This window comes from Canis lupus, chromosome 1 (genome assembly GCF_011100685.1).
Source record: "Canis lupus familiaris isolate Mischka breed German Shepherd chromosome 1, alternate assembly UU_Cfam_GSD_1.0, whole genome shotgun sequence".
Taxonomy (NCBI): domain Eukaryota; kingdom Metazoa; phylum Chordata; class Mammalia; order Carnivora; family Canidae; genus Canis; species Canis lupus.
Genome location: NC_049222.1, coordinates 110,367,485 through 110,390,002, shown reverse-complemented (window position 1 = coordinate 110,390,002; position 22,518 = coordinate 110,367,485). Strand labels below are relative to the sequence as shown.

Here is a 22,518-nt window from a genome sequence, read left to right as displayed (position 1 = left end):
ATCTCAGAGCCCAGGAAGGGGCACCTGGGTGGCTCAGTGGTTGAGTGTCTGCCTTCGCTCAGGGCATGATCCCCAGGTCCTGTGATTGAGTCCCGCATTGGGTTCCCCGCAGGGAGCCTGGTTCTCCTCTGCCTGTGTCTCTGCCTCTCTCTCTCTTTGTGTCTCTCATGAATAAATAAATATTTTTAATAGTATAAATTATTATTATTTTTAAGATTTTATCCATTTTAATGTTCATTATTTAAAAAACCATGACAACAGTAGTAATGCCACGTGTCTTATTTACGTCTCTGATATGACACCCTGGATCACTGTGTTTGTCACTGTCTCTCCTACTCAGGCTATGCTAGGTGTAATGAAATAGCAGCTGACTATTTCACTACTTCTACTGTACAATTGGCTGAACATTTACATATTAAAATTCATCTTGTCTTATAACAAATCACCTTTCTTTCATTTCTCCTTTATGTAAAAAAGTCTTATGGGATAAAGAAAATGTACATGCGTACAAGCGGAATATTCCTTGGCAATCAATTTAAATGAACAAAGTACTGATCCAGGCTACAACATAGATGAACCTAGAAAACACGCTGTGTGAATGAAGCCAGACACAAAAGACCACATATTGTATGATTCCATTTATATGGATGTTCAGAACAGGGAAATCTATAGAGACAGAAATTAGATTAGTGGTGGCTTAGGGCTGGGGGTGGTGCTGAGCTGTGGGGATTGAGGAGTGATAGCTAAGGGGATCAAGATTTCTTTCTGAGGAAATGAAACGTTCTAAAATTGATTGTGGGGATGGATGCACAATTCTGAATATTATAGAAACTTTGAACTGCATGCTTTCAATGGGTGAATTGTATGTATGTGAATTAATATCTCAATAAAACTGTTAAAAATCTTATAGATTTAGATAGGTTAGATATCTACATTAAATGCATTTTCTATGAACTGAAATAAGTATGCATGTGTGTGTATAATTTCAGAGTTGAGCAGACAGGGAAAAGATTTGTAGGGGAAAGAGGACATCAAGTTTGACAAGGCTGAGAACCACTGATCTGCTTGCTCTGTTTTTTCTTGATCTGACTTCAGTTCTTTCCTCTCCCCCTCCTTCTTGCTGACTCTGTGGCAGGCATAGTAGACTCCCTGCTGTTCCTCCAAGTTGCAAGCTTGATCCAGACTCAGGGCCTTTGCACCTGCTATTCCCTTGTTTAGAATCCTCCGTCCCAGAAAAGGAGGCTCACCTCTCTCATCATTCAGGTCTTTGCACAAATGCACCTCCTCAGAGGCCTTACCACCTCAATGATCAAAGCTTGTGTATTTGCTTATTTTATATCCCCAGCACAGACACCTCCACACTTGCATCCAAGCTCTAACCTCACATCTCTAAAATGATGTAGAATGGACACTTCAAACTTAAAATCCAAAGTGGAACTCATCTGCTCAAATGTGTTTCTACCACGGTCTTCCTCATTTCAGTACGTGGAATATGCATCTTTTCACTTCTCAGGCTCAAGACTTAGGAGTCCTCTCTTTCCCTTCCACTAAACATCCAATCAGAAATTCTGTTGCCTCTACCTTCAAAATATATAGTTGGGATCCCTGGGTGGCTCAGCCGTTTAGTGCCTGCCTTCGGCCCAGGGCGTGATCCTGGAGTCCCAGGATCCAGTCTCGCATCAGGCTCCCTGCATGGAGCCTGCTTCTCCCTCTGCCTGTGTCTCTGCTTCTGTGTGTGTGTGTGTGTGTCTCTAAGGAATAAATAAATAAAATCTTTTTAAAAACTTATATATATAGTAGATGGGGTGCCTGGCTGGCTCAATCAGCAGGGTGTGTGATTTGATCTCAGGGTTGTAAGTACAAGCCCCATATTGGGTGTAGAGATTACTTTAAGAAAATAAAATCTTGGGGTGCCTGGGTGGCTCAGTGGTCGAGCACCTGCCTTTGGCTCAGCTAGTGATCCCGGAGTCCTGGGATCGAATCCCATATCAGGCTCCTGGTGGGGAGCCTGCCTCTCCCTCTGCCTATGTCTCTGCCTCTCTCTCAGTGTCTCTCTCATGAATAAAGAAATAAAATCTTAAAAAGAGAAAATAAAATCTTAAAAAATATACATAGTAGACTATTCTAGATTAAAAGAGACTAATGAGGTATAACAACCCAATGCAATGCATGAATATTGACTGAATCTTGGATAAAGAAATACTTTCTAGATATAAGAGATACTTTGGGACAATGTGAATATGAACTTTTTATTAACTAATAGCATGGAACTGGTGTTAATTTTTGTAGGTGTGATAACAGTAGCATAACAACATAGGACACGTCCTTAGTCTTGGGAGATGCATGCTGCAGAACTTAGGGTGAAAAGTCATGAGATTTATACTTATTTTCAAATGGATCAGCAAAAACAAAGAAACAGACAACCCAACAAACAAACAAACGAATAAAGCCAACCAGCGCATGTGTGTAAAGATACAGCAAATGTTAATGATTGGTGAATCTAAGTGTGGTGTATAAGGAGTTCATTGTATTATTCTTAAACATTTTCAAAATAAAAAGTTAGGAGAAAAAAATGTCTCAGGACTCTTTTTCTGTCTTTTCCTGCTTTATTTTTCTTCATAGCACTTTTCACTCTCTGACATTTACTTATTCACTTGCTTGTTTTCGGTCTCCCCAGGAAAGAATGTAAGATCCACAGGACAGAGATTTTTGTCTGTATTGTTTACAACTAGGTTCTTGGTGCCTAGGGGAATGCCTGGTATGCATTCAGCAAAGAGTATGTGAATGAATGGATGGATGAAAGAAGGAAGAGTGGGATATGCCTACAGGACCAAGCAGGAATGAGACTGGATGGAGATGACCAGGTGTTTCTCACCTGGTTTTGTTGGTGGTGGTGTGTATATGTATGTGTAGGCAGGGAGGTAGGGTGCTGTGCATTTGGGTACACAAACAGCCTAATCTGAGTTTTGTAGATTAATTGGACTTTCTGACTTGTAAAATGGGAAGCACCCTAGTTTTTAAATATTGGCTACCTTTTCAAAAGGTCTATGAACTACTGTGTAGTAGCCAGACCAATGGTTTGCACATATTTTGTGCACACATGTGCAGTTTGTGCACATATATCCCCGAAAAACCGCCTTGGACTCTGGAAGCACTTGTTCAGGTTTGAAATCCTGGCTCCACCACTAATGCTGGACAAGGGACCTAACCTTTTTGAGCGTCTGTCTTTTATCATCTATAAAATGGGGACATTTATTTGTCCTCCACAGAATTATTATGAAGCCTAACTGAGATCATTCACGAAATGATGAGCTTGATTCAAGGGCTACTGACCCTTAGTTATATTTCTGCTTAGCCCTTATGGGCATATCATCATCCATTTATTCAAACAAGCAACATTTGCTGAGTACCTACTATGTGCTAAGCATAGGGTGCCATGTGAGTGTGCAGGTAATATGTGCTCATAGTAGATAGTAGATACTTAAGAAATGGTTGTTGTCATTGTTACCCTTGTGGGAACACCTGGATTTAAATCTCACATCTGTGGTATGGTCGCTTTGCAAAATAGTCTGATAGTTCTTCCAAGAAGTTAGACGTATTATCTGACCCAATTCCATCCATAGGTATATACTCCAAAGAACTCAAAACCATACACACACATGTTTATAGCAGCATTCTTCATAATAGCTAAAAAGTAGAAACAATCCAAATGACTATCAGCTGAGAGACAAAATGTGATATATCCATACAGTGGAATATTATTTGGCCATAAAAAGGAATGACGTTTTGACATCTGTTACAATAATTAATCTTGAAAACAATATGCTAAGGGAAAGAAGCCAGACACAAAAGGCCATGTATCATGTCATTTGATTTATATAAAACATCCAGAATAGGCAAATCCATAAACACCAAAAGTAGGTTAGTGGTTGGAAGGGACAGGGAGGGGAAGCTGGGAGAATTGACAGTGACTGCCAAAGGGTATGCGGCTTCTTTTTGGAGTGGTGAAAACGTTTTGGAATTACAGTAGGTGATCAACGCACAACTTTGTGAATATACTAAACACCCTAAATGGCATACTTTAAAATGGTGAACTGTAAAGTACATTAATTATATCTCGATTTATATTTTCAAAAAAATCACCAGAGAAAAGTCTGACAAGTCAAGAGGATAGAACAGAATGCACAAAACCAGACCTAAGAGTCCAGAGGTATTTAGTATGATACAGCATTTCAGAGGGAAAAAGGATGAAGTAACCATTCACCAAGGAATGGTAAGAGCAAATGCCTTCACCTTTCTGTGCCTCGTTTCCTCTCCTCCAACACGATGTAACCACAGCTACTCCATACAGCTATTGGGAATACTCAATGTGCCTGGCACAGGGGAAGCCCTCAGAAAATGGTTAACTGTCTTCGTGACAGGCCCAGGTGGTAGAACCACAGTATCTTAGAGAGATCGCAGGTGGAGTTTCATTGAATCCTGGAGTGCCAGGATATCAGAACAGTACAGTGTTAGAATAATGTACATTGAGAATCTTGAAATCACAGAGCCATAGAACTGTATGAGTTTTAGGGTCAGAAAGGCCTCAGAGAACATCTGTCCCCATGATAAGGAAGTCTGAAGAGACATTCAAATAGTGCTAGTATAATAATAATTATACAGCTAACAGTGCTTCCATTTGCCAGACACTTTTGTAAATGCTTTCAAATAGTCACTTACTTAATCTCTACAAGAACCCTACAAGAATAGCCAGGCGCTATTATTATCACATTTTATGGCTTGGAAAACAAAGGCAAGAGAGGTTGAGTAACTTGCTCAAGGTCATACAGATATTAAGTAATAAAGCCAGGATCTGATCGCAGTCCAGAATCTGTGTTCAGATTCCCAAGATTTCACCCCAGAAATTCTGATTCAGTGGCTCTGGGCTGGGATTCAGGAATCTGCATTCTAAGCTACCTAGATGATTCAGATACCATTCAGGGCTGAGAACCACTGGTTTAGCCCAGAAGTGGCAAACTGGTGGTCCTCAGGCCACAGGCAGCCCACAGTCAGCCCATAGGCAGCCCACAGCCACATAGTGTTTTTAAGACTGAGCCAACCTTTAAAAAAAATCAGCTGATTTCAAATATTTCTGGCTTCTTCTGAAAAATTTGTAAGATGTGGCAACACTTTGTCCACATTCCCAAAGGGCAAGAATTGAGTCGAGTTGAGTAGCAGCTGCCCCCTTTAGGGATGGCATTATATCTCTCTGATGAGGCCAGAGTCCTCAATTCTTTATGTTCCCTTGCTGAATCTCGGAGGCATTTCAACTTATAATCCCTGATTTGGCCCAGCTTCCACACTGTAAAGAAAGGAAACTGAGGCTTACAGGAGAGAAAGGAACCCAGAGTAACACAGCAAGTCCAATGTAGAAGAAGACACCTGTCCCCTGACTTAAAAATCCCAGAATAATATCAGCCGCTAACATTTTTTTTGAGAACTTTCTATGTACTAGGCATACATGCTAAGTGCTTTTCAAACATCAGTGAACGTTGATCACTGCCCTTCGCTAGGTACCATAATGAATCTCATTCTGTAGATGAGAATAATGAGGCATGGAGAAATCAAGTCACTTGTCCAAGGTCGCACAGGTAAGAAGTTATCAGAATAAAATTCAACTCAACATCTGACTCCAGAGCCTGAGCCTTCAGCCATTATCTCTTTCATTCTTTAGAGCCCCCTAGGTAATAAATAAGGAGAGATAAAATCCTGGTTCTAAAATGTTTCAATTCCACTATCTCAGAGTTCCTGTGGATTAGGGGGTGGGGTGGAAGTATGAGGCGCAGATGGTGCTGACCCCATTTTCCCTGCAACATGTGCAAACTCTTCATGAACTCTGAGCCCTTTGTAGCCGCGACCAAGGCGGAGGGAAGAGGCAATATCCTGGCCACCCTGTGAAGTGTGTAAACTGTGGCCTGCTGGTGGGAAGGGATTCGGGAGAGACCTGGCACAGCCGCTTCAGCACCAAGGACAGCAGCCGCGCTCCAAGCTCCAAGCCCGAAGTCTTTTTGGGAATGATGGATCCGCTTGGCAGCATTCTTCCAGGGCTTTCCGCCCACCTTTCCCCAGGAACCTGGAGGAACTCTGGCCCGTGGTTTCTCCCATCTCAGGGTAGTAAGAATCCCCAAGAATTCCAGATTCCTTTTACCAAGGGTCTCTCTCTCTCTCTAGTCTTTGCTCCCAGACAGACGTTAAGGAAGCCTCACTGGTGGCCTGTCCTCCTGCCAGGGGCTCTGGTCCCTCTTATCGTGTGTGCAAGTACATGGGAGTGGGGTAGGGGAGAGAAAACAGGGAGTGTGCGCAGTTCCTCTGCCCTCCACCTCCTACCCATTCCGGGCCACGCTGCCAGGGGCTTTGCAGCAAGCCCACCTGCCCGGTGAGCACCGTGGTCATGGCAACCAGAGAGGCCGGGGTTCTGATTGGTCCGCTCCCTGCCACGCCCCTACGCCACCGCTTCCCTGTAACTGAGGCAACCAAGAGGCGCTGCCTTCCCCTCCTCCTTCCATCCCTCCTAGAGAGGGCTGTGTAGGAGAGGGACCAGCCCCCTCTCTCGCTAGCAAAACATCATTTCTCCAAAATAGCGGCTACTCCCTATAATAATTAATGGAGAGAGGGAGTCTGAGGCCATTTCTCAACTCTTCTGGAATTGGATGGGCTGTCACTGAAGTCACTTCCGGTGAGAACAGGAAGTGGGAGGCAGGTTGTTCTGGGAGACAATGGGATGAGGTGGAAGGAAGGAGAGGGTCTAGAGAACCCCAGGAAGGAGGAACTGGGGGTGGGGGAGGTCAGGTCCGGGACAAAATCTCCCAGACTTTCACTCTCTCTCTGAATCAAGCCCACTCCAAGAGGTTTGGGTCCCTAGGGTGACTCCCTAATAATTCGGCTGACTACTACCATGTATTTGATTGACAAACGTCCTATCAGCGTTATCTTATTCAACTCCCACAGTAATCTAGTGATATGGGAGAAGTGTCTTCTCCTGAACCTCACCGGTTTTACAGAAACCCAGTCTTTGCCCCTGCTGACCTGCTTGGCTCTGTCAGGGTTCATCGTGGTTTGGGGTTGAAGGATGTTGACCACCTCAGGCTTGGTCATTGCTTGTGGGATTTCTCGGACCTTCTCAGCAATAAAGCTGTGCACAGCATTCAAGGCCTCTGCTGTGCCCTGTACCAGGCATACTCGTTCTGTGGTTCCTGTTGAGCAAGGGAGAGAGAGGGCACCCTCATCAAACAGGAATGGGAAGATTCCTGGGAGACAGACCCCATTTAATGAAAAGAGAAAACCTAGTTCCAGACCAGAAAGTGGACCTGACTGGCCCAGGTCACATGGTAAGCCCAGGGAAACTGGCATGGGCTTCCAGGCCATGATGGGTAGCTGGGAAAGTGAGTGGAATGCCTGTTTTATAATCTGCACTTCATGTCCCTCCCTCAAAACAACCCCAGGGGATGGAAGAATGATGCTTAAGTGCTTTGCGATGCCCACAGCAGCTCTGGGCAGGGGAGACAGGGCTCAGCTGCCTCTTCCCAGTCCATGCCGGCTCCCGGTTGCTCTGGCAACCATTCACTCACTCCCCCCAACCCTAGAAGCCGAGAGCTCAGGCCTGCAACCGTTGCCACAGTAACTGGAACCCCCTTATCGGTCTGGCTGGCCGGGTCCTCAGCCCACCCCCAGGGGGACGAGGGACGAAGCCTCGTTGCCGTGGCAACCCCTGAAAGCCTGCAGCGAAGGCCTCTGGGCTTTTGGAGAGGATGGGGAAGGGCTGGGGGATGGGGGAGACAGAAGAGAGGCCAGAGTGCCCGCCTGGACCCACCAGATGGAGGGGGGAAGGGGAGGGGAGGGCAAGGGTGTGGACAGGAGAGAGCAGAGGCAACTCTACTGTGGGTAGGAAGGGTAGGGACTCAGGGATGGGGAAAGGAGGGTGGGGTGGATGCCTTTGCTGGAGATTGTCTAGATTTTGGCTGCGGTTCTAACCTAGGCATCCTTACTGTGTGTGTGTGTTTGTGTGTGTGTGTGTATACTTGAGGTAGGGAGGCAGAAGAGAAGCCAACTCTGGATGGTGTTGGGATATATGTGTGTGGGACAGGGACTCTGGGCAACACTCTGACCAGTACGAATGTATCTGTGAGACTGTTTGGGTGAGTGGTGTGTGTGTGTGTGTGTGCGCGCGCGCATGCATGTGCGTACATGCATGTGTATACCTGGGCAGGACTAGCTAAATTATTCTTATTTGTGTATGTGTATAAGAGAAAGAGTGGGAGAGCTTGAGATATCAACAGTGTGACATAGTGAATCCAGCGCACTCTTGCGTATGGGAAAGACTTTGGGTGTCACTGTGATGTCCAAGGTTATGGATACTATTTGCCAGACTGAGCTGCTTGTACAGGAGAGTTTAAGAGAAAGAAACAAAGAATCTCATGAAGCAGCACTGAGGCTGTATGATGAATGTATATCACTTTGAGACTGGATGTCAGTGTGAGTGTTGGCAGGAAAGAGACAACCAGACAACCAGACACCTTTAGGTGTTCAAAAGACTCTTTGGAATGACTGGTGTGTGGTACATGTGTATATGTGCATGAACCTGTGTATAGGAGACAGATGGACAAGACTGTATGACTGGTATGTGTCAATGTGAGAAAGACAGAGAGATCAACAGGCAGACTCAAGTGTCAGCATGTAAGACCGGATGACTGGTGTGTGTATGTATGTGTGTGCCTGTGTGTGTGTGTCTGGGTGTGTGCATTTTAGCTGTACAAAGACGGCTCTATTGTGACCAGCAGGTGTGACAGTGTGCATTCCTGGGTGAGCTGGGCATGTTTGGTGTGTGGAGTGAGTGTCTGTCTCTCTCTGGGTGGGACTCTGCCTACAGGACCACTTAGCTCCCTGGCTCTTGAGTGTGTGCCAGGCTCCATGTGCCTGAGTGTCTGGGACATTTGGGGGTGAAGGTCCAGTCTCCTGTGGGTGTTCTAGTACAGCATGATGTTGCTACAAGTCTAACCTCTCACTTGCCATCTCTCAGCCTGGCATGCCAGTCTCACCATGTGCCTGGGTGTCACTGTCTTGGGTCACTGGTGTAAGTTGACATTCCCCATCTCCTCTGGGCTGCTGTTCCTCACTTATTCCCCCCAACCCCAGAACAATGGACTGGTCTGAGCCAAGGGTGAGTCAGCGTGCAGGCTGCCTCCGTCTGGGTGTAAATAGGAAAGGGTGTGGGTCAGGGTGGGAACTCGGGGTGGGGGGGGCAGGGAGGCCCTAGGGAGAGCCTGGCTGAAGTGGCTCTGCACTCCCATTTCTGCGAGGCTCCCTTCCAGCTCAGGGAGTCTGTGACTTCCCACCCTTTGTAGTTCCTAAGTGGGCTCCCCAAGGGCTTTCAGGGGCTCAGTTAACCCTCAAAAGAATGTCCAATAATGATAGCTGGTGCTTACAAAATACCAAGTGTTAGGCAATATTCTAAGCACTTTGTATATATTTGTGCACTTAATGTATGAGGTAGGCAATATTACTATTCTTGATTTACTGCTAAAGACACTGAGGCACAGAGAAGGTTTGGGATTTGCCCAAGTTCACTCAGCCAATAGTGAAAGTTCAGGGTTTCGAACGCAGGTGTCTGGCTTCAGAGTTTGGACTTTTAAACACAGAGCTCACCCTGGGCTAAATTTGGGGTGGCTGGAGTGTGTGTGTGTTTGTGTGTATGTTGGGAGGAAGGCATAAGACAACTCCATTTTTTGCTACTGTATTTTTGATAGTAAAAAAGAATATACATGGATTTATTAAGTAATCACTTAAGATTTTGTACTTTACGGCAATATCGTTATAAATCAATACATTGAAAAAAAAAGTATGTGTACCTGTGTTTTTCTTCTGGGGACAGCTTCAGGCAAATGCTCAAAATCAGAAGGCGTTTTAGAATCACTAAGGTGTCTGGGTGGATGTACGGAAGTCTGTGTGACTTTGGGCAGATACCTGCTTCTTTCTGGGTCTCAGTTTCTCCATGTATGATCTGGAAGGATAGAGTCTGGGGCTTGGAGTTTCCTGTACCAAGGAGGGGAAACCCTTTGTGCTTTGCCCCTCCTTTGGGGTTAAGGGTCAGGTAGGTTTTTGTTTCATGTAGTAGACACAAATGCAGTGTGTGTGGGTGCGTGTGTGTCCATCTGTCTGTGTGTTTCGCCATTGTCATTTCTCATCTGTTCTGTATGTTTCAGTCACAATGAACAAACTACCCCACCAGCCTTTGAACACGCTACTTCATCTTCCTAGAGTACGCTTCCCTGCTTTTATCTAGTTCACTCTTACTTATTGTTCTGGGCCCCTCCTCCAGGAAGCCCTCCCTGACCTTTCTAGGCTGGGTCAGGTGCCCCATCTGGGCTGCCACCATCCTCTGGGCTTCCCGTCCTAGCCCTGACCACACTAGGTTATTGCTGGTGTTCAGTCTGTCTTCCCTACTGGGCTGTGAGATCTGGGAAGGAAAAGGGGGGGATAGTTCAGTCACTGCTATGTCCTCATCTCTGTCCATAGAAGAGGTGCTCAGAGAATGTAGCTTGAATAAATGAATGAAAGGGTGTTAGCCAGGAGCAGATGGAAATACACTCTTTGTTTCAAGCATTTCTTGAAACATTTCTTCATTTCTTATGTTCCTGTGGGTCCTAGGAAGTCCTAGGGGGCAGGACTAGGACACAGGGGGCTGTGTCCTGCATCTTTGAGTCAGGAGCCGGCACAAGCCATATGATCTGGAAATTCCATGTCAGCAGTTGGGGGTGGAGGTGGATGCATGTCCTGGTGTTGGGGAGAGATGCTGGATCACGTTGCTTGTTTGAATAGTATTTGGCCCAAGAAAGCCAATGACTGTCCCATTCTCTGGGGTTCTCAGCTGCCTGGCCTTTGGGGTGTGTCACTGAGTTGGGAGGAGATGATGTGTCTCATGTCACAGAATGTGATCCAGGGATAAGGAACCAAGTATCTTCAGATAAATGCCCCCAAGCAGAGGTCTTATCCATATCTGTGGCTGAAGGGGGCATGTGGGTGAAACTGGGCCAGGGTGGAAGAGAAAAGGGGGGTAGGGTGGGGTGCCTGGTTCCCTGGACAGTTCTCTAAACCTCTTGCCAAAGCTGCTTAGTGAGATGGGAGGCAGGGCGGGTGAAGGGAGGAGGGAGAGAGAGAGAGAGAGAGAGAATATGAATGTGTTCTGACCCTGGACTCTAGCTCTGGTATTTGACCTAAAAAATCCTAGGGGATTAAGGATGAACTAGAATCAGCTCTGGACCAAAGATGCAATTCTGGGGGCCCTCCCTGGAGGACATCTCTAGATGTTGAAGCTCAGGCATTGGTCTTGGGAGGGAGTAGTGGAGGGGTGACAGATATGCAAGGGGCAATAGAGGGAATGGAGGGGCCTTGGAGATGTTATGGTTGTGGGGAGAGAAAGTGAGAGCTGGAGGGGAGGCAGAAGAAGGGGCTGGGTTTGGAGAAAGGAAAGAAAAGGCTCGTGGGGCCTGAGACTGGGAAGGAAGCATGAAGGGAGGGATGGGTGAGTCAAGGCAGGAAGAAATAAGGGGTGATCCAGCAGATGGTTGAGGGGGTGTTACTCAATATTGGTTGACTGACCAGAGAAAGAAAAGCATGGGATTATGAGAGGTGAGGAGTAAGGAAAATATGGGGCGAGGCGTGGGAAGACAAGAAGCAGGGGGCGGGGAGGAGAGGGAGGGAGAGAGGTGGAAAAGTAGAGATGGACAAGACAGATCTATGGGAGCGAGAGGTGGGGGGTATATCCAAACAGAATCAGAGAGACAGAAGCAAAAAGAACAGGAGGAGCCAGAGAGAGGCGGATGGGAATGGAGACTCAGGGAGCAAGAGCTGGGAAAGTCAGAAACAGAATGAGAGAGACATAGGAAGAACAACATAGAGAAAACCAGGGAGCCTCAAACTGGGCAAGATGGGGTAACAGAAATCCAAAGGGAAAGAGCTAGGGGGGAAGAAGTGCGTGTGTGTGTGAGGGGGAGTGTGCAGCCAGTCCAAGTCTGGCTGTCCCCCCAACCCCAAGGGAAGCCCTGACACCTGCCTCCCTGCCCACCCCCCTCCAGCAACTCCAACTGACCCAAAGGGGCAGGTGTGTGGGAAGGGGCACATCTGCCAGCACATCATGCAAATGAGCTCATGAATATGCAGCAGGCCCATTGTCTGGCCCTGCCCCCACCCCCATCTGCTCAAGCCCGGCCTCTGGGGCTGAGGGCAGCTCTGTCCCCTTAGGAGGAGGGGAGGCCCCCCCATCACCACGACTGCCCAAAGGGCAGCCCTTCCCCCTTATCCACGGCCCAGGTGGGAGGGACAGGAGGCCAAGGGCAGAGTCCTGGGCCAGGGCTCACCCGGATAGAAGTCTTTGGACTTAGAGAGCTTGATGGTGGCTCCTGTCTCCTTCTGCAGCTGCACGATGGTCTGCCCGCCCTTGCCAATGATGGAGCCTGCTGCATAGCTGGGGATCAGCACCTTCAGGAAGTATTCGCCTTCCTCTGCAGGGGCACAGGGGGAGGGAGGAGGGCAGTCAGGGGGCGGGTCTCCACCTTCAGCCTGGTGTGGGCCTAGGAAACCAGTGGCGTCACAGGAACATATAGGAGCAATGACCATGAGAATAGCAGTAGGGAAGATAATACAACTAATGATCTTCATTCATTCACTCGTTCATTCATTCATTCATTAATTCATTCCACGAATAGTTGCTGAGCACCTGCTGCCACACGCTTGGCACTGTTTTAGTGAAACAGCCATGAGGAAAACAGACAAACTCCCTGATTTTGCAGGCAAATGAGGCAAATAAGGCCAAGATAGTTTCAGTGATTCAGCCAAGAGCTCACACAGCTACATTCTTCTAGAGGGGGGAGACAGACAGTATGTTTTATGTTGGATGGTGGTTAAGCTCCACAAAAACAAAAAGGGACAGGAGAAGGGACGGGGGCTTGTAGAGGCGGCAGTGTCAGATCCGGTGGCCAGGAAAGCCCTCCCCAAGAATGTGGTATTCTTTGTTTAACAAACACTTCTACAGAACCTAGTATACACTAGACTCTGTTTCAAGTACTATACAAATATCAGTTCTTTTACTTTTCACACTGATGCTATGAAAGAAGTACTTTGTAACCTGGCTTTAGATTCCTGGCTCTGGACCCTCATGACTGATTGTTGTCCAGGCTGTGGAGGGGGGAATGGAACCATGAGGCTCTGTGGAAGAGCAAGTGCAAAGGCCCTGGGGTGGGACTGGGCCAGAGTTGTCCGAGAAAAAGTGAGGTAGCCAGTGTAGCTAGGGCTGAAGATGACAGGTGGAGAGTGGAAGGGGATGAGGGCTGAGAGAGGTGGTGGCAGTGGTTGAGTGTTGAGGTTTGTGGGCCATGGTGAGGTCTTGGGTTTTACTCTGAGTGAAATGGGAACCATGGGAGGGCCCTGAGCAGTGGAGAGATGGGATCTGACTTAGGTTTCCAGAAGATCCCACTGATGCCCACAAGGTAGGAGGTGGTGGCAGTCTAACTGGTGGAGCCATCGAGGGGTGGGTGGGGGAGGAGGGATCAGGAGGAGAATATCCAGAGATGTTCTCAACACTCAGTATGGACCCTGTACTGTGCTGAGTGCTTTGCAAGCTTGACCTCAACCATTCCCTACCCACCAATGAGGTGGGTATAACAAGGCCCATTTTTACGTGGGAGGAAACTGAGGCACAGAGCCCGTGAAGGCACCAGCCCAAGGTCAGTTGCTCAAGGGCACCAAGAAAGTCCCTGGCATGAGATCCCAATCCAGTTCTGCTTCATTCTTGGCCCTCACTTGCTTAGCACCTTCCGATGTTGGTGGCTGAAGACCAATGTAGTCAAGGACAGTCCCCAAGACCCGGGGGTGGTGAGGTGGTGCCAGTGGTCACTTTTGGGACTGTGGCCATTCTCTGTTAGGGACTAATTTTCTTGGTCATGTGTAAAATGCTTTGTCAATGTACTCAAGGCACATGCCTAACCTTCTAACCCAACTGTTGTCCCTAACTGCTCAGAGGGTAGAAATTGTGGAATCTTCTCCGTATAAGAGCCTCTATGATTTGGCCCTGCAGTTCTTTCCAGCTTCAGGTCCTCATCTTCTTCTATAAGCATCAGGCATACTTCCTCTTTGTTAAGTGTTCCCTCCTCCCATCCACCTCAGGGCCTTTGCACATTCTTTTTACTTAGAACTGTCCTCCCCCAGTGAATTCCTCTTGTCCTTCAGGTCCCCACTCGAATGTTGCTTCTTCTTGGAAGCTTTCCTTGAACTCTGAGGAGGAGATGGATCCCCTCCCGTTCATTTCATGCCTTCAGAGCAACGTATCACAAACGTCCCCTGGAGCTCATTTTTGTGTCCCAGGGACTCATGCCATGTCCCAGCACATAGTAGGCATGCAATAAAAACACTGGGGAAAAGAAGGGAGGAGCCAGGCCATTCTGCTACCAAAGCTTAAGGTCTTAAACCATCCCCCAGTGGTTTTAAATTTTTTTTTTTCTTTTAAGCAAAGGAAACCTATTTTCAATGTCTCACATGAAACTCCACCACATAGAGCAGATAAAAGAGAAACTGTTCTGGTGAAAGTGGGGGCAGGGCGGGGGGGGGGGCAGGAGCCCTGCCCATCTCTTCCTGATCCCTTACTGATTGAAGGTTCTGGACTCCCTGGTGTGTTAAGGTGGGGGTATGGGGGCGAGGGGCTGGACGGGGCTTCGCTGGCATGGGGAGGGGGGTCCAGAATGAAGGCGATGCCCTGAGCTCAAGGCAATCCTCTTAAACTTGCCTCATCAGACCATTAAACCTATTAGGTAATTAGCCCCCCAGAGTGCCTTCCCATCAATCATTCTGAGCCCCCTGAATTCACTTTCTTCCCTGGGCTCACAGAGGCAGCCTCTTGCCTGCTCCCACCCCTAAACCTGTCACAGAGATGGAGGACCAGTCCTCTATCCCTGAAAGGCTCAGAAAGAGGAGGAGGGTGTTCTCACAAGGACTCCATCCTCTTTTTCCTTCTTTGACTTCATTCCCTATCTTCTCTCCAGCCAAGGTCTCTTCCCCAACTTCCTCCTTGAATGTAGAAGGTATTCACCTACTCTGAAGAAAACTGGGTATGCCCCTCTACCCCATTTCCTGTGCTCTCCGTCTTAGCCTTCCCCAGGAATCCCCATATGAAACAGCAGAAACACCCATAGACTGAGTGTGAATTTTGCCAGGATGGGCCGCCTGGTCTTGGGCAAACCACCTCACCTCGTTGGGTCTCAGTATTCTCATCTGTAAAACGGAGACGTGCTCCGTAATTAATTAAATGATAAACCGTAAAGTACTCAGGATGGTCTCAGGCACATGGAGGCACTTGAGGAACACTAGATGTCATTACCTCCACCATCAGCGTGATTATCACTGATGTCAGGAACACAAGCAAAGTTCTTGTCACAGCTTCTGGCCCAGGGTATGTGCTCTACAAGTGGGGAGACGAGCCTCTAAGGTCTGAGGTTTTTGTTGGGCGATGAGAGAAGAAAGGGAGACCCCCACTTCCTTCATCACATGCCCCCTAGGGATGTCCCAGGCCTTTCTCTGCTTCTTGGAAGAGGAATGAGCTCTCACTGATGGAAGCGAGACCCTGCTCCCCCTTCTCTGGATGCCCAGCATCTCTCCGACTCCCTTCCTTCTCATGCCACCTCTTGCCTTTACCCTTGATGTATGCCCTCGGTACAGTTTCCTTCCTTCTCTCCCCCTTCCCTCCCATCCTCCAGCAAACCCTTCCTGAGCACCCACTCTCTGCCAGGCTTTGTTTTAGGTGCTGATGACAGCAGGGAGCGAGACAGTCCATTCCTTCAAGTCCACTCGCTTTTAAAATTTAAATGCATCCAAAAAATAAAATAAAATAGAATTTAAACGAATCTATTTAGAGAGGACACTTAAAAACCACTGCTAATAATCAGAGTTTGAAGGCTCGTTATGTTTTCCCTTCCAGGACATATGATATAAACATACCATGGTTTAAAAAAAAAAGTTTGTCCAGGGACTGCTTAAGCCACCTATGGGTGCTCGAAGATCCCTGTATCAGACTAGTGTAAATCAGGAGCCTCTACCTGAGGCCAGCCTTCCACAGAGAATGACTAGGTGGGACCTCCCACCTGCACAAGCTCAGAACTCAGGGCACAAGTCCCCCCCAACTGTGGCCAACAAACTGCTCTGACCCTCTTTAGAATCCTCTTCACGTCTTTCCCATTTGGGAAGCACTCCCCTCTGCCTGCTTTTAACCCTCACTCACCCATCCCTGTGTGAGTCCCACCTCCCCCAGGAAAAAGCCAGGCCTCTCTTTTCCCAGCCTGCGTGGCAGCAAGGGGAGACACATACCCTGAGCTGAACCCAGAGCTCCCCCAGACCTCACACACTCCCAGCCAGTTTGAGCAACCAAGGCTCTGCCTGTGAAAAAGTTCTTCCTTCTACTGAAGTAGAATCTAAATGCCAGAACTCTGCACCCACCTACCTCCACCCCCCGCCTAGCTTTTCCCTCTGGGTTTAGGAAGCTCCCTTTACCCACGACCATGACAGAGAACTAGAGATGCCCACTTCTGCTTTCCAGATGGTTTTCATCCTGCTACAATGTCAAACACTCCTTCTTCTAGTCTTATCCTCCCTTTTGTGCCTACCTTCTTCAGCAATGCTTCTGGAGTTTCCAAAAAGCATCCAATACCCCTGTCCCCTGAAATAATGTGGACTTACCCAAGAGATTTGGGGTGCCGTGGTAAGAGTGGCACTTTTGATCAGAGTTGACACTAAAAGGCGGCTTTAAGTGGGGGTGGCATCTGGGTAGCTCAGTGGTTGTGCATCTGCCTTTGACTCAGCTCATGATCCCGGGGTCCTGGGATGGAGTCCCCCATCAAGTTCCCCGCAGGGAGCCTGCTTCTCCCTCTGCCTATGTCTTTGCCTCTCTGTGTGTCTCTCATGAATGAATAAATAAAAAAACATTAAAAAAATAAAGGTGGGGGGAGGTCATTCATGACAAAGGTAGAGCAGAAGGGGTGTGGTATGTGTTGTAGAGGTGACTTCGGTGTCAGGAGGTCTAGGGGAACCAAAGTTGGGGTGTCATGTTCGTGGGACCCGCTCTGATTTGCAGGTTGGGACCAGAAGTGTCGGTGCGTTCCACAGAGGTGTGAGGCAGCTGGGGTGTGATGTTGACATTGTCGCGGGAGTGTATGGGGATGTTGTCGATGGAAGACAAGACCTGGTGGAGTGTGGTGGGAGCAGTACCTCTCAAGAGGGTGGGGACAGCAGGTGTGCAAAGCGGTCTGGTGTGAGAAATGCAGTACAACGTGCTTCCAGGGGACGGCATGTCGAAGGTGTGACACCGTCTTTGAGCTGTGACACTGTCTCTGAGTGAGAGAAAGGTGGCTGGGTAGGATTTCCTTGGGGGGAAGAGCTGCTGGATGGTGTGACAGGCCCCTGGTGGCATTCTCCATGGGATGGATAACAATGTAATGACAACTCTTGTGTACTGATACGCACATGTGTGACAGTGTGACAGCCTCACATATAAAGTCTCATTTAACCCTACACAGCAGTCTGGCGTTGTAAGTAGCAGATCTCACGGCTCCCATTTTGCAGATGAGGAGACTGAGGCTTGGAGCAGTGAAATAAGGTGCCCCAGGGTCCCACACCATGAGCACGGCAGGGAGGAGATAAACCCTAGAAGATCTCACTCTCAGACTCTTAACCCCTGCGACACTGTCTTTATGTTAAGCAGCGAGGATGGTGGGAGCGAGGATTGGCAGCTGGTAGCTAGTTAGGGTATGACTGGTGTGTGCGTGGGGAGGGAAGTTGTGGTTTCTGTACACATGGGGGTGACAGAGGTGGGAATACAGTCAAGAGTATGCCATACTAGTGGCACCTTAAGAGTTTCACTTGTATTCAAGGGAGGTGGGGGGACATCCTTTGTTACTGTCCTACAGCCAGACTAGTTGTCTCTCTGATAAGTTCCTAACCTGAGTTTCCATTCAACCTCTTTTACCCAAATCCTCCTGTGCTTTGGTGCCTTGTCTCCCTCCCAATGGTGTCTGTTGGCCACAGTGCCTGGACATCAGTTGGAATGACCCCTATCTCCTCTATCAGCCCCTCAAGAATGGCCAGGAGTGGCAGGCTGGTGCTGCAGGCAAGAGCTCAATCTGCCCTGTCTGCCACGACCTGCTGTGACACCCTAGAAGACTCCCTCCACCCCCAGAGCCTCAGCTTTCTCACCCCAAAATGGGGTTCACCACAGCGTCTACCCACATCACGAGCCAGCCTCCCGGGGTTCAAATTCCAGCTCTGCCTCTTATTTGCTGACCCACCTGGGGCAAGTTACTTAACCTCTCTGTGCGTCAGTCTGTCATCTGTTAAGAAGGGTAACATAAAAGAATTGTACAGATTCAATGATTGGTCTGTGCCAAGCATTTTCCATAATACTTCCTGGCGCGCCACAGGCCAGAGATATTAGCCAGCATTATAATTTATTATTGTTGATTATTACATCATAGAGTGTTGGGAGAATTACATGAAATACTGCTTATAAAGCAGTGAGCAATGATATCGGTAGTGGTTATTACTACTATCGTTGTGGTTATTGAGATTTCCCCACCTGACAGATGGTGACTCTTGAGGCTCAGGAAGGGGGTGAGGTTGACCCAGCATCCCCCAGTCACTACAGTGTTATTGCAAAGAGCCCTCAATTTTGAGATGAGAGTCCTGGATCCTTGCCCAACGCTGCCTCTTGAGCGTTTCTGTAAATGGAGGACCATCCCTTTGCCTCTGCAGGCCTCAGTTTCTCCACAGGTCACCCAGAGGAGAGGTGGAAGAGCTTTCAGGAGAGGGTCCCTGGGGGCTCATCTTACTTTCCCCGCTGCCGAGGGAGGCAGGAAGCACAGTGGATAAGCACACGAGCTCTGGAACCAGGGTTGAACAGATCCCCGTTCCACCAACTTATGAGCTGTGTGACTTTGGGCAAGTGGCTTTATTTCCCTGAGCCTGGTTTCCTCTTGTGAAAAAGCAGCTCAAATCATCTCCCCCAGAGGACCGTATTAGGAAATAACCCATATCTCAGAGCCTCACTTGGAGTAGGTGCCGAGGACTCGGGCCTGACCGTCCTTGGCAGCATCGCTATTGTTAGGTTGTGCTGCTCAGAGCAGTCAGATTTGGGGCACCTCAGCCCCTTAAAAAGAAGGATGAGACACCTCCCTCCCCCCAAGCAGGGGCAGGGCTGGGCTGTCAGGTCAGGCTCAAAGGCCGCCTGGGTCCCCGACTCTCTCCAGGACTGGGAATGGCAGTGGGGCAGGAAGAAGGAAGGAAGTGGCTGGGACATATTCATGTGTGTGCTGGGGGTTGGGGGTTGGGGGGGGCAGGAAGAAGGACAGGAAACTCCCTCCCACCCCTCCCCCAACTTCCTTTTCCTTCAATTTCTGCTGGACACCCCCTCTCAGGCAGCCAGGGGGTCCCCGATTCCGGTCCCACCTGGACAGGAGTGTGGGGGGCTGCTGGCGTGGAGGAAAGAGACTTGGCTTGTGTTCCATCGAGGGGAGGAGGTGAGAGGTCCCCACCCCACCCACTACAGGGCCTGGTGGAGACCGGAGCGTGCACTCTGGCCCAGGCCATCCTTCTCCCATCCGGAGGAAAAGGCCAGAGGAAGCAGATTTTGGCCAAGGTGACCGCAGGGAGGGGCTTGTCTGCTATGGGGTCTCCCTCCATCCAGGGAGTTAATAGGCTGGGTTTTGAGTCTCCGAGAATCCCTACCTCCTTCCTGAGTCCCTGGCCCAAGAGACACCCACTAGAGTTCCCAGCTCGTCTTTTATTGTTGGGTACACATACCTCCTCGGGTCACACACACAGTGAGGGGCCCTCCTGTCTCCTACGCGCACACCTTCTGTGTTGTCAAACACTCAGACCTCACACACATGCACACACACACAGAATCAGTCCCTTGTCTCTCTCACACACACAGAATCACTCCCACATCTCTAGTGTTACATACTCAACCATTTCACTCACACACCCTCCCCTTGTTATAGATATATATACACACATGCACACACACCCCTTCCCTTTTCATACCCCTTGGGTGTCATATACACACATTCTCTCTTCCCTGTCACACGGGCACCATCCTTCCTTCTCCTTGTTACACACCCTCGTGCAGTTCACCCACGGAGCCCTAACCTCTCCCCGTCATACACTCACCTTCCCTTGTCGTACACACCCCCTCTGATGTCACTGTTGCACACCTCCATGTGTCACACCCAGCCACAGCCTCTTTGGAGTCACACCCACACCCTTTCCTTGTCACATACCCTCACCAGCTTCTTCTGGTTCCACCCCACCCCAAACACGCCTGTGTCACACACACTGAACTGCCTTCCTTGATCCACACAGCCTCTCATGGCTCACACCCAGAGCCGGCCCATTCAGCTTCCCCCACACACCCCCTTGCATGTCACACACACCCTCTCACTCATGTGTCACACCACCACAGCCCCCTCTAGGGTGACATGCACACACTTTCCCTTGCCACACATACCCCTTTGAGGGTCTCAAACACAGAGCCCAGCCTCTCATCTCACCCTGTCTCTTACACACACACACACACACACACACACGCACACGCACACACACACACACACACACACACACCTTCTTTCCTGTCATATCCGTGATCCCTAATGTCACACATCCAGGCCTTACAGGGCCCACGCGCGCAAATACACACAAACACACACACACACCTGTCCCAGCCACACATTCTTCCACCTGGCTTTACACACCCACCCATTCCTCCATCTCACCCAACACACCCACCCAGCTTGTCCCCACGCACAATTCTCGCCCATGGCCCACTCGTGCCACCCTCTGGGACAACCCTTGCTCAGGACATCCCCAGGGAGGGAGGCTGGGAAGCTCCGGGTCCACAGGCCTCCTCTACTCCTTCCCCTCCCCCCCGCCAGGACACGCCAGCTCGGGAACACCCCTGCCCCGAAAGGGTCACATCACACACCCCTCAAGGACACAGAGACGCCCGCCCAGAGGGACCCACGCCCCCCATCCTTTTGCGCCCCCCAAGGACACTTAACCACCCCCTCCCCCCCACCCCCTCTCATCGCAGACAAAGCTCCCAGCCCCGGGCAGCGGCGAGAGGGGGAGGGGGTCCGGCCCCCTCCCCAACGCCCCTCTCAGCTCCCCGGTCTAGGGAGGGGCGCCCTTCCCCGCCCCAGAGCCCTTGCACCTGCCACGGCGGGGGGAGGAGGATGGAGAAAGGCGAGGCCCCCTGCCCGCTCCCCTACACCGAGCCGCAACCCTTTCTCACCTCCCGTGTTGCTGCGCTTGGTGCAGACCACCTCGGGGGGCGTTTCGAGGGGCCTCTTGCGGGAATCCGGGGCCTCGGGCTCCATGGGGGGGGCCTGGGGCGGCGGCTGCTGCTGCTGCGGCGGCTGCGGCGGCGGCGGCGGCGGCTGCTGTGGCGGCGGCGACGGCTGCTGGGGAGGCTGGGGTTGCGGCGGCGGCGGCGGCGGGGGCGGCGGCGGCTGCGGGGCCGCGGAGGCCGTGAAGAGGCCGTGCACCGCGCCGGCGGCCATCATCCTCATGGTCGGGGGGGGGCGGGGGACGGGGGTGGGGGAGGGGGAGGGAAGGGGATGTGGGAGGGGGAGGGGGCGGCGGCGGCGGGATGGGGGAGGGGGAACCCCGGCGAGGGAAGGAGGGAGGGAGCTGGTTCTGGGGGGCTGACAGAGCCTGGAGAACGGATGTGAGCAGGACGGGAGGGCAAAGGGGGTCCCCGATAGGGCCCGGAGAGAACTGAGGGGTGGGGTCTCTCTCAAGATCACCGAGGCCAGGGACTGGCCGCGCCACTGGGGGGGTCGGGACCCCCTTCTTTGCTCCCCCGGTGGAGGGCCGAGCCCCCCAGACCCTGCTCGGGGCGGGGGGCCGGAGGAGCGGGACCGGAGGTGGGAGGCGGAGGCAGCCGCTAGTGGGGACCCGGGGGGCGGCGAGTGCGGGCGGCAGCGGCGGCAGGGCTGGCGGTGGCTGCTGGCCCGAGCATCTTCTTCCCGGAGGCTCCCACAGCGGCCTGGCCCCTCCCACCCGATCAAAGCCACGCCCATGCCGGTCAGGGCCGCGCCCTTCGGCGCCCCCATTGGTCTGTCCTTGAAGCCTGGACCACGCCCTCTGAGTTGACCACGCCCTTTCCCGCAGCTGGGAGATGGACCAGGCTCTCCCAGGCTCCGAGAAGGACCCAGAGCTCATTCACACCTTTCTCCCCTCCTCACCTGTAACGTACGTTTATTGAGCACTTACTGTGTGCCAGGTCCAGGTCTAAATGAGCGCCTCACTAACCTTATTACGTTTAACTCCCAAAGCAACCGACTGCGTCAGGTACTCTTACTCTCCTTTCCCATTTTATGGAGAAAGAAACTAAACCTCAGAGACTTGTTGTCACTTGGTCGAGATAAGAAATCTCACTTCACATGTCTC

General features: G+C 50.3%; 1 protein-coding gene across 1 annotated transcript in view; it reads right to left on the bottom strand.

Annotated features, from left to right (window-relative positions):
- Positions 1-21,502, bottom strand: part of NOVA2 (NOVA alternative splicing regulator 2) — a 28,087-nt gene extending 6,585 nt beyond the window's left edge. Inside the window, exons 1-3 of the mRNA XM_038528524.1 lie at positions 21,359-21,502; positions 12,393-12,536; positions 7,066-7,232 (exon numbers count right to left, since the gene is read on the bottom strand). Of these exons, the coding sequence (XP_038384452.1) occupies positions 7,066-7,232; positions 12,393-12,536; positions 21,359-21,443 (396 nt within the window). The 5' untranslated portion in view covers positions 21,444-21,502. The remainder of the gene's footprint in view (positions 1-7,065; positions 7,233-12,392; positions 12,537-21,358) is intronic.
- Positions 21,503-22,518: the final 1,016 nt, after the last annotated feature.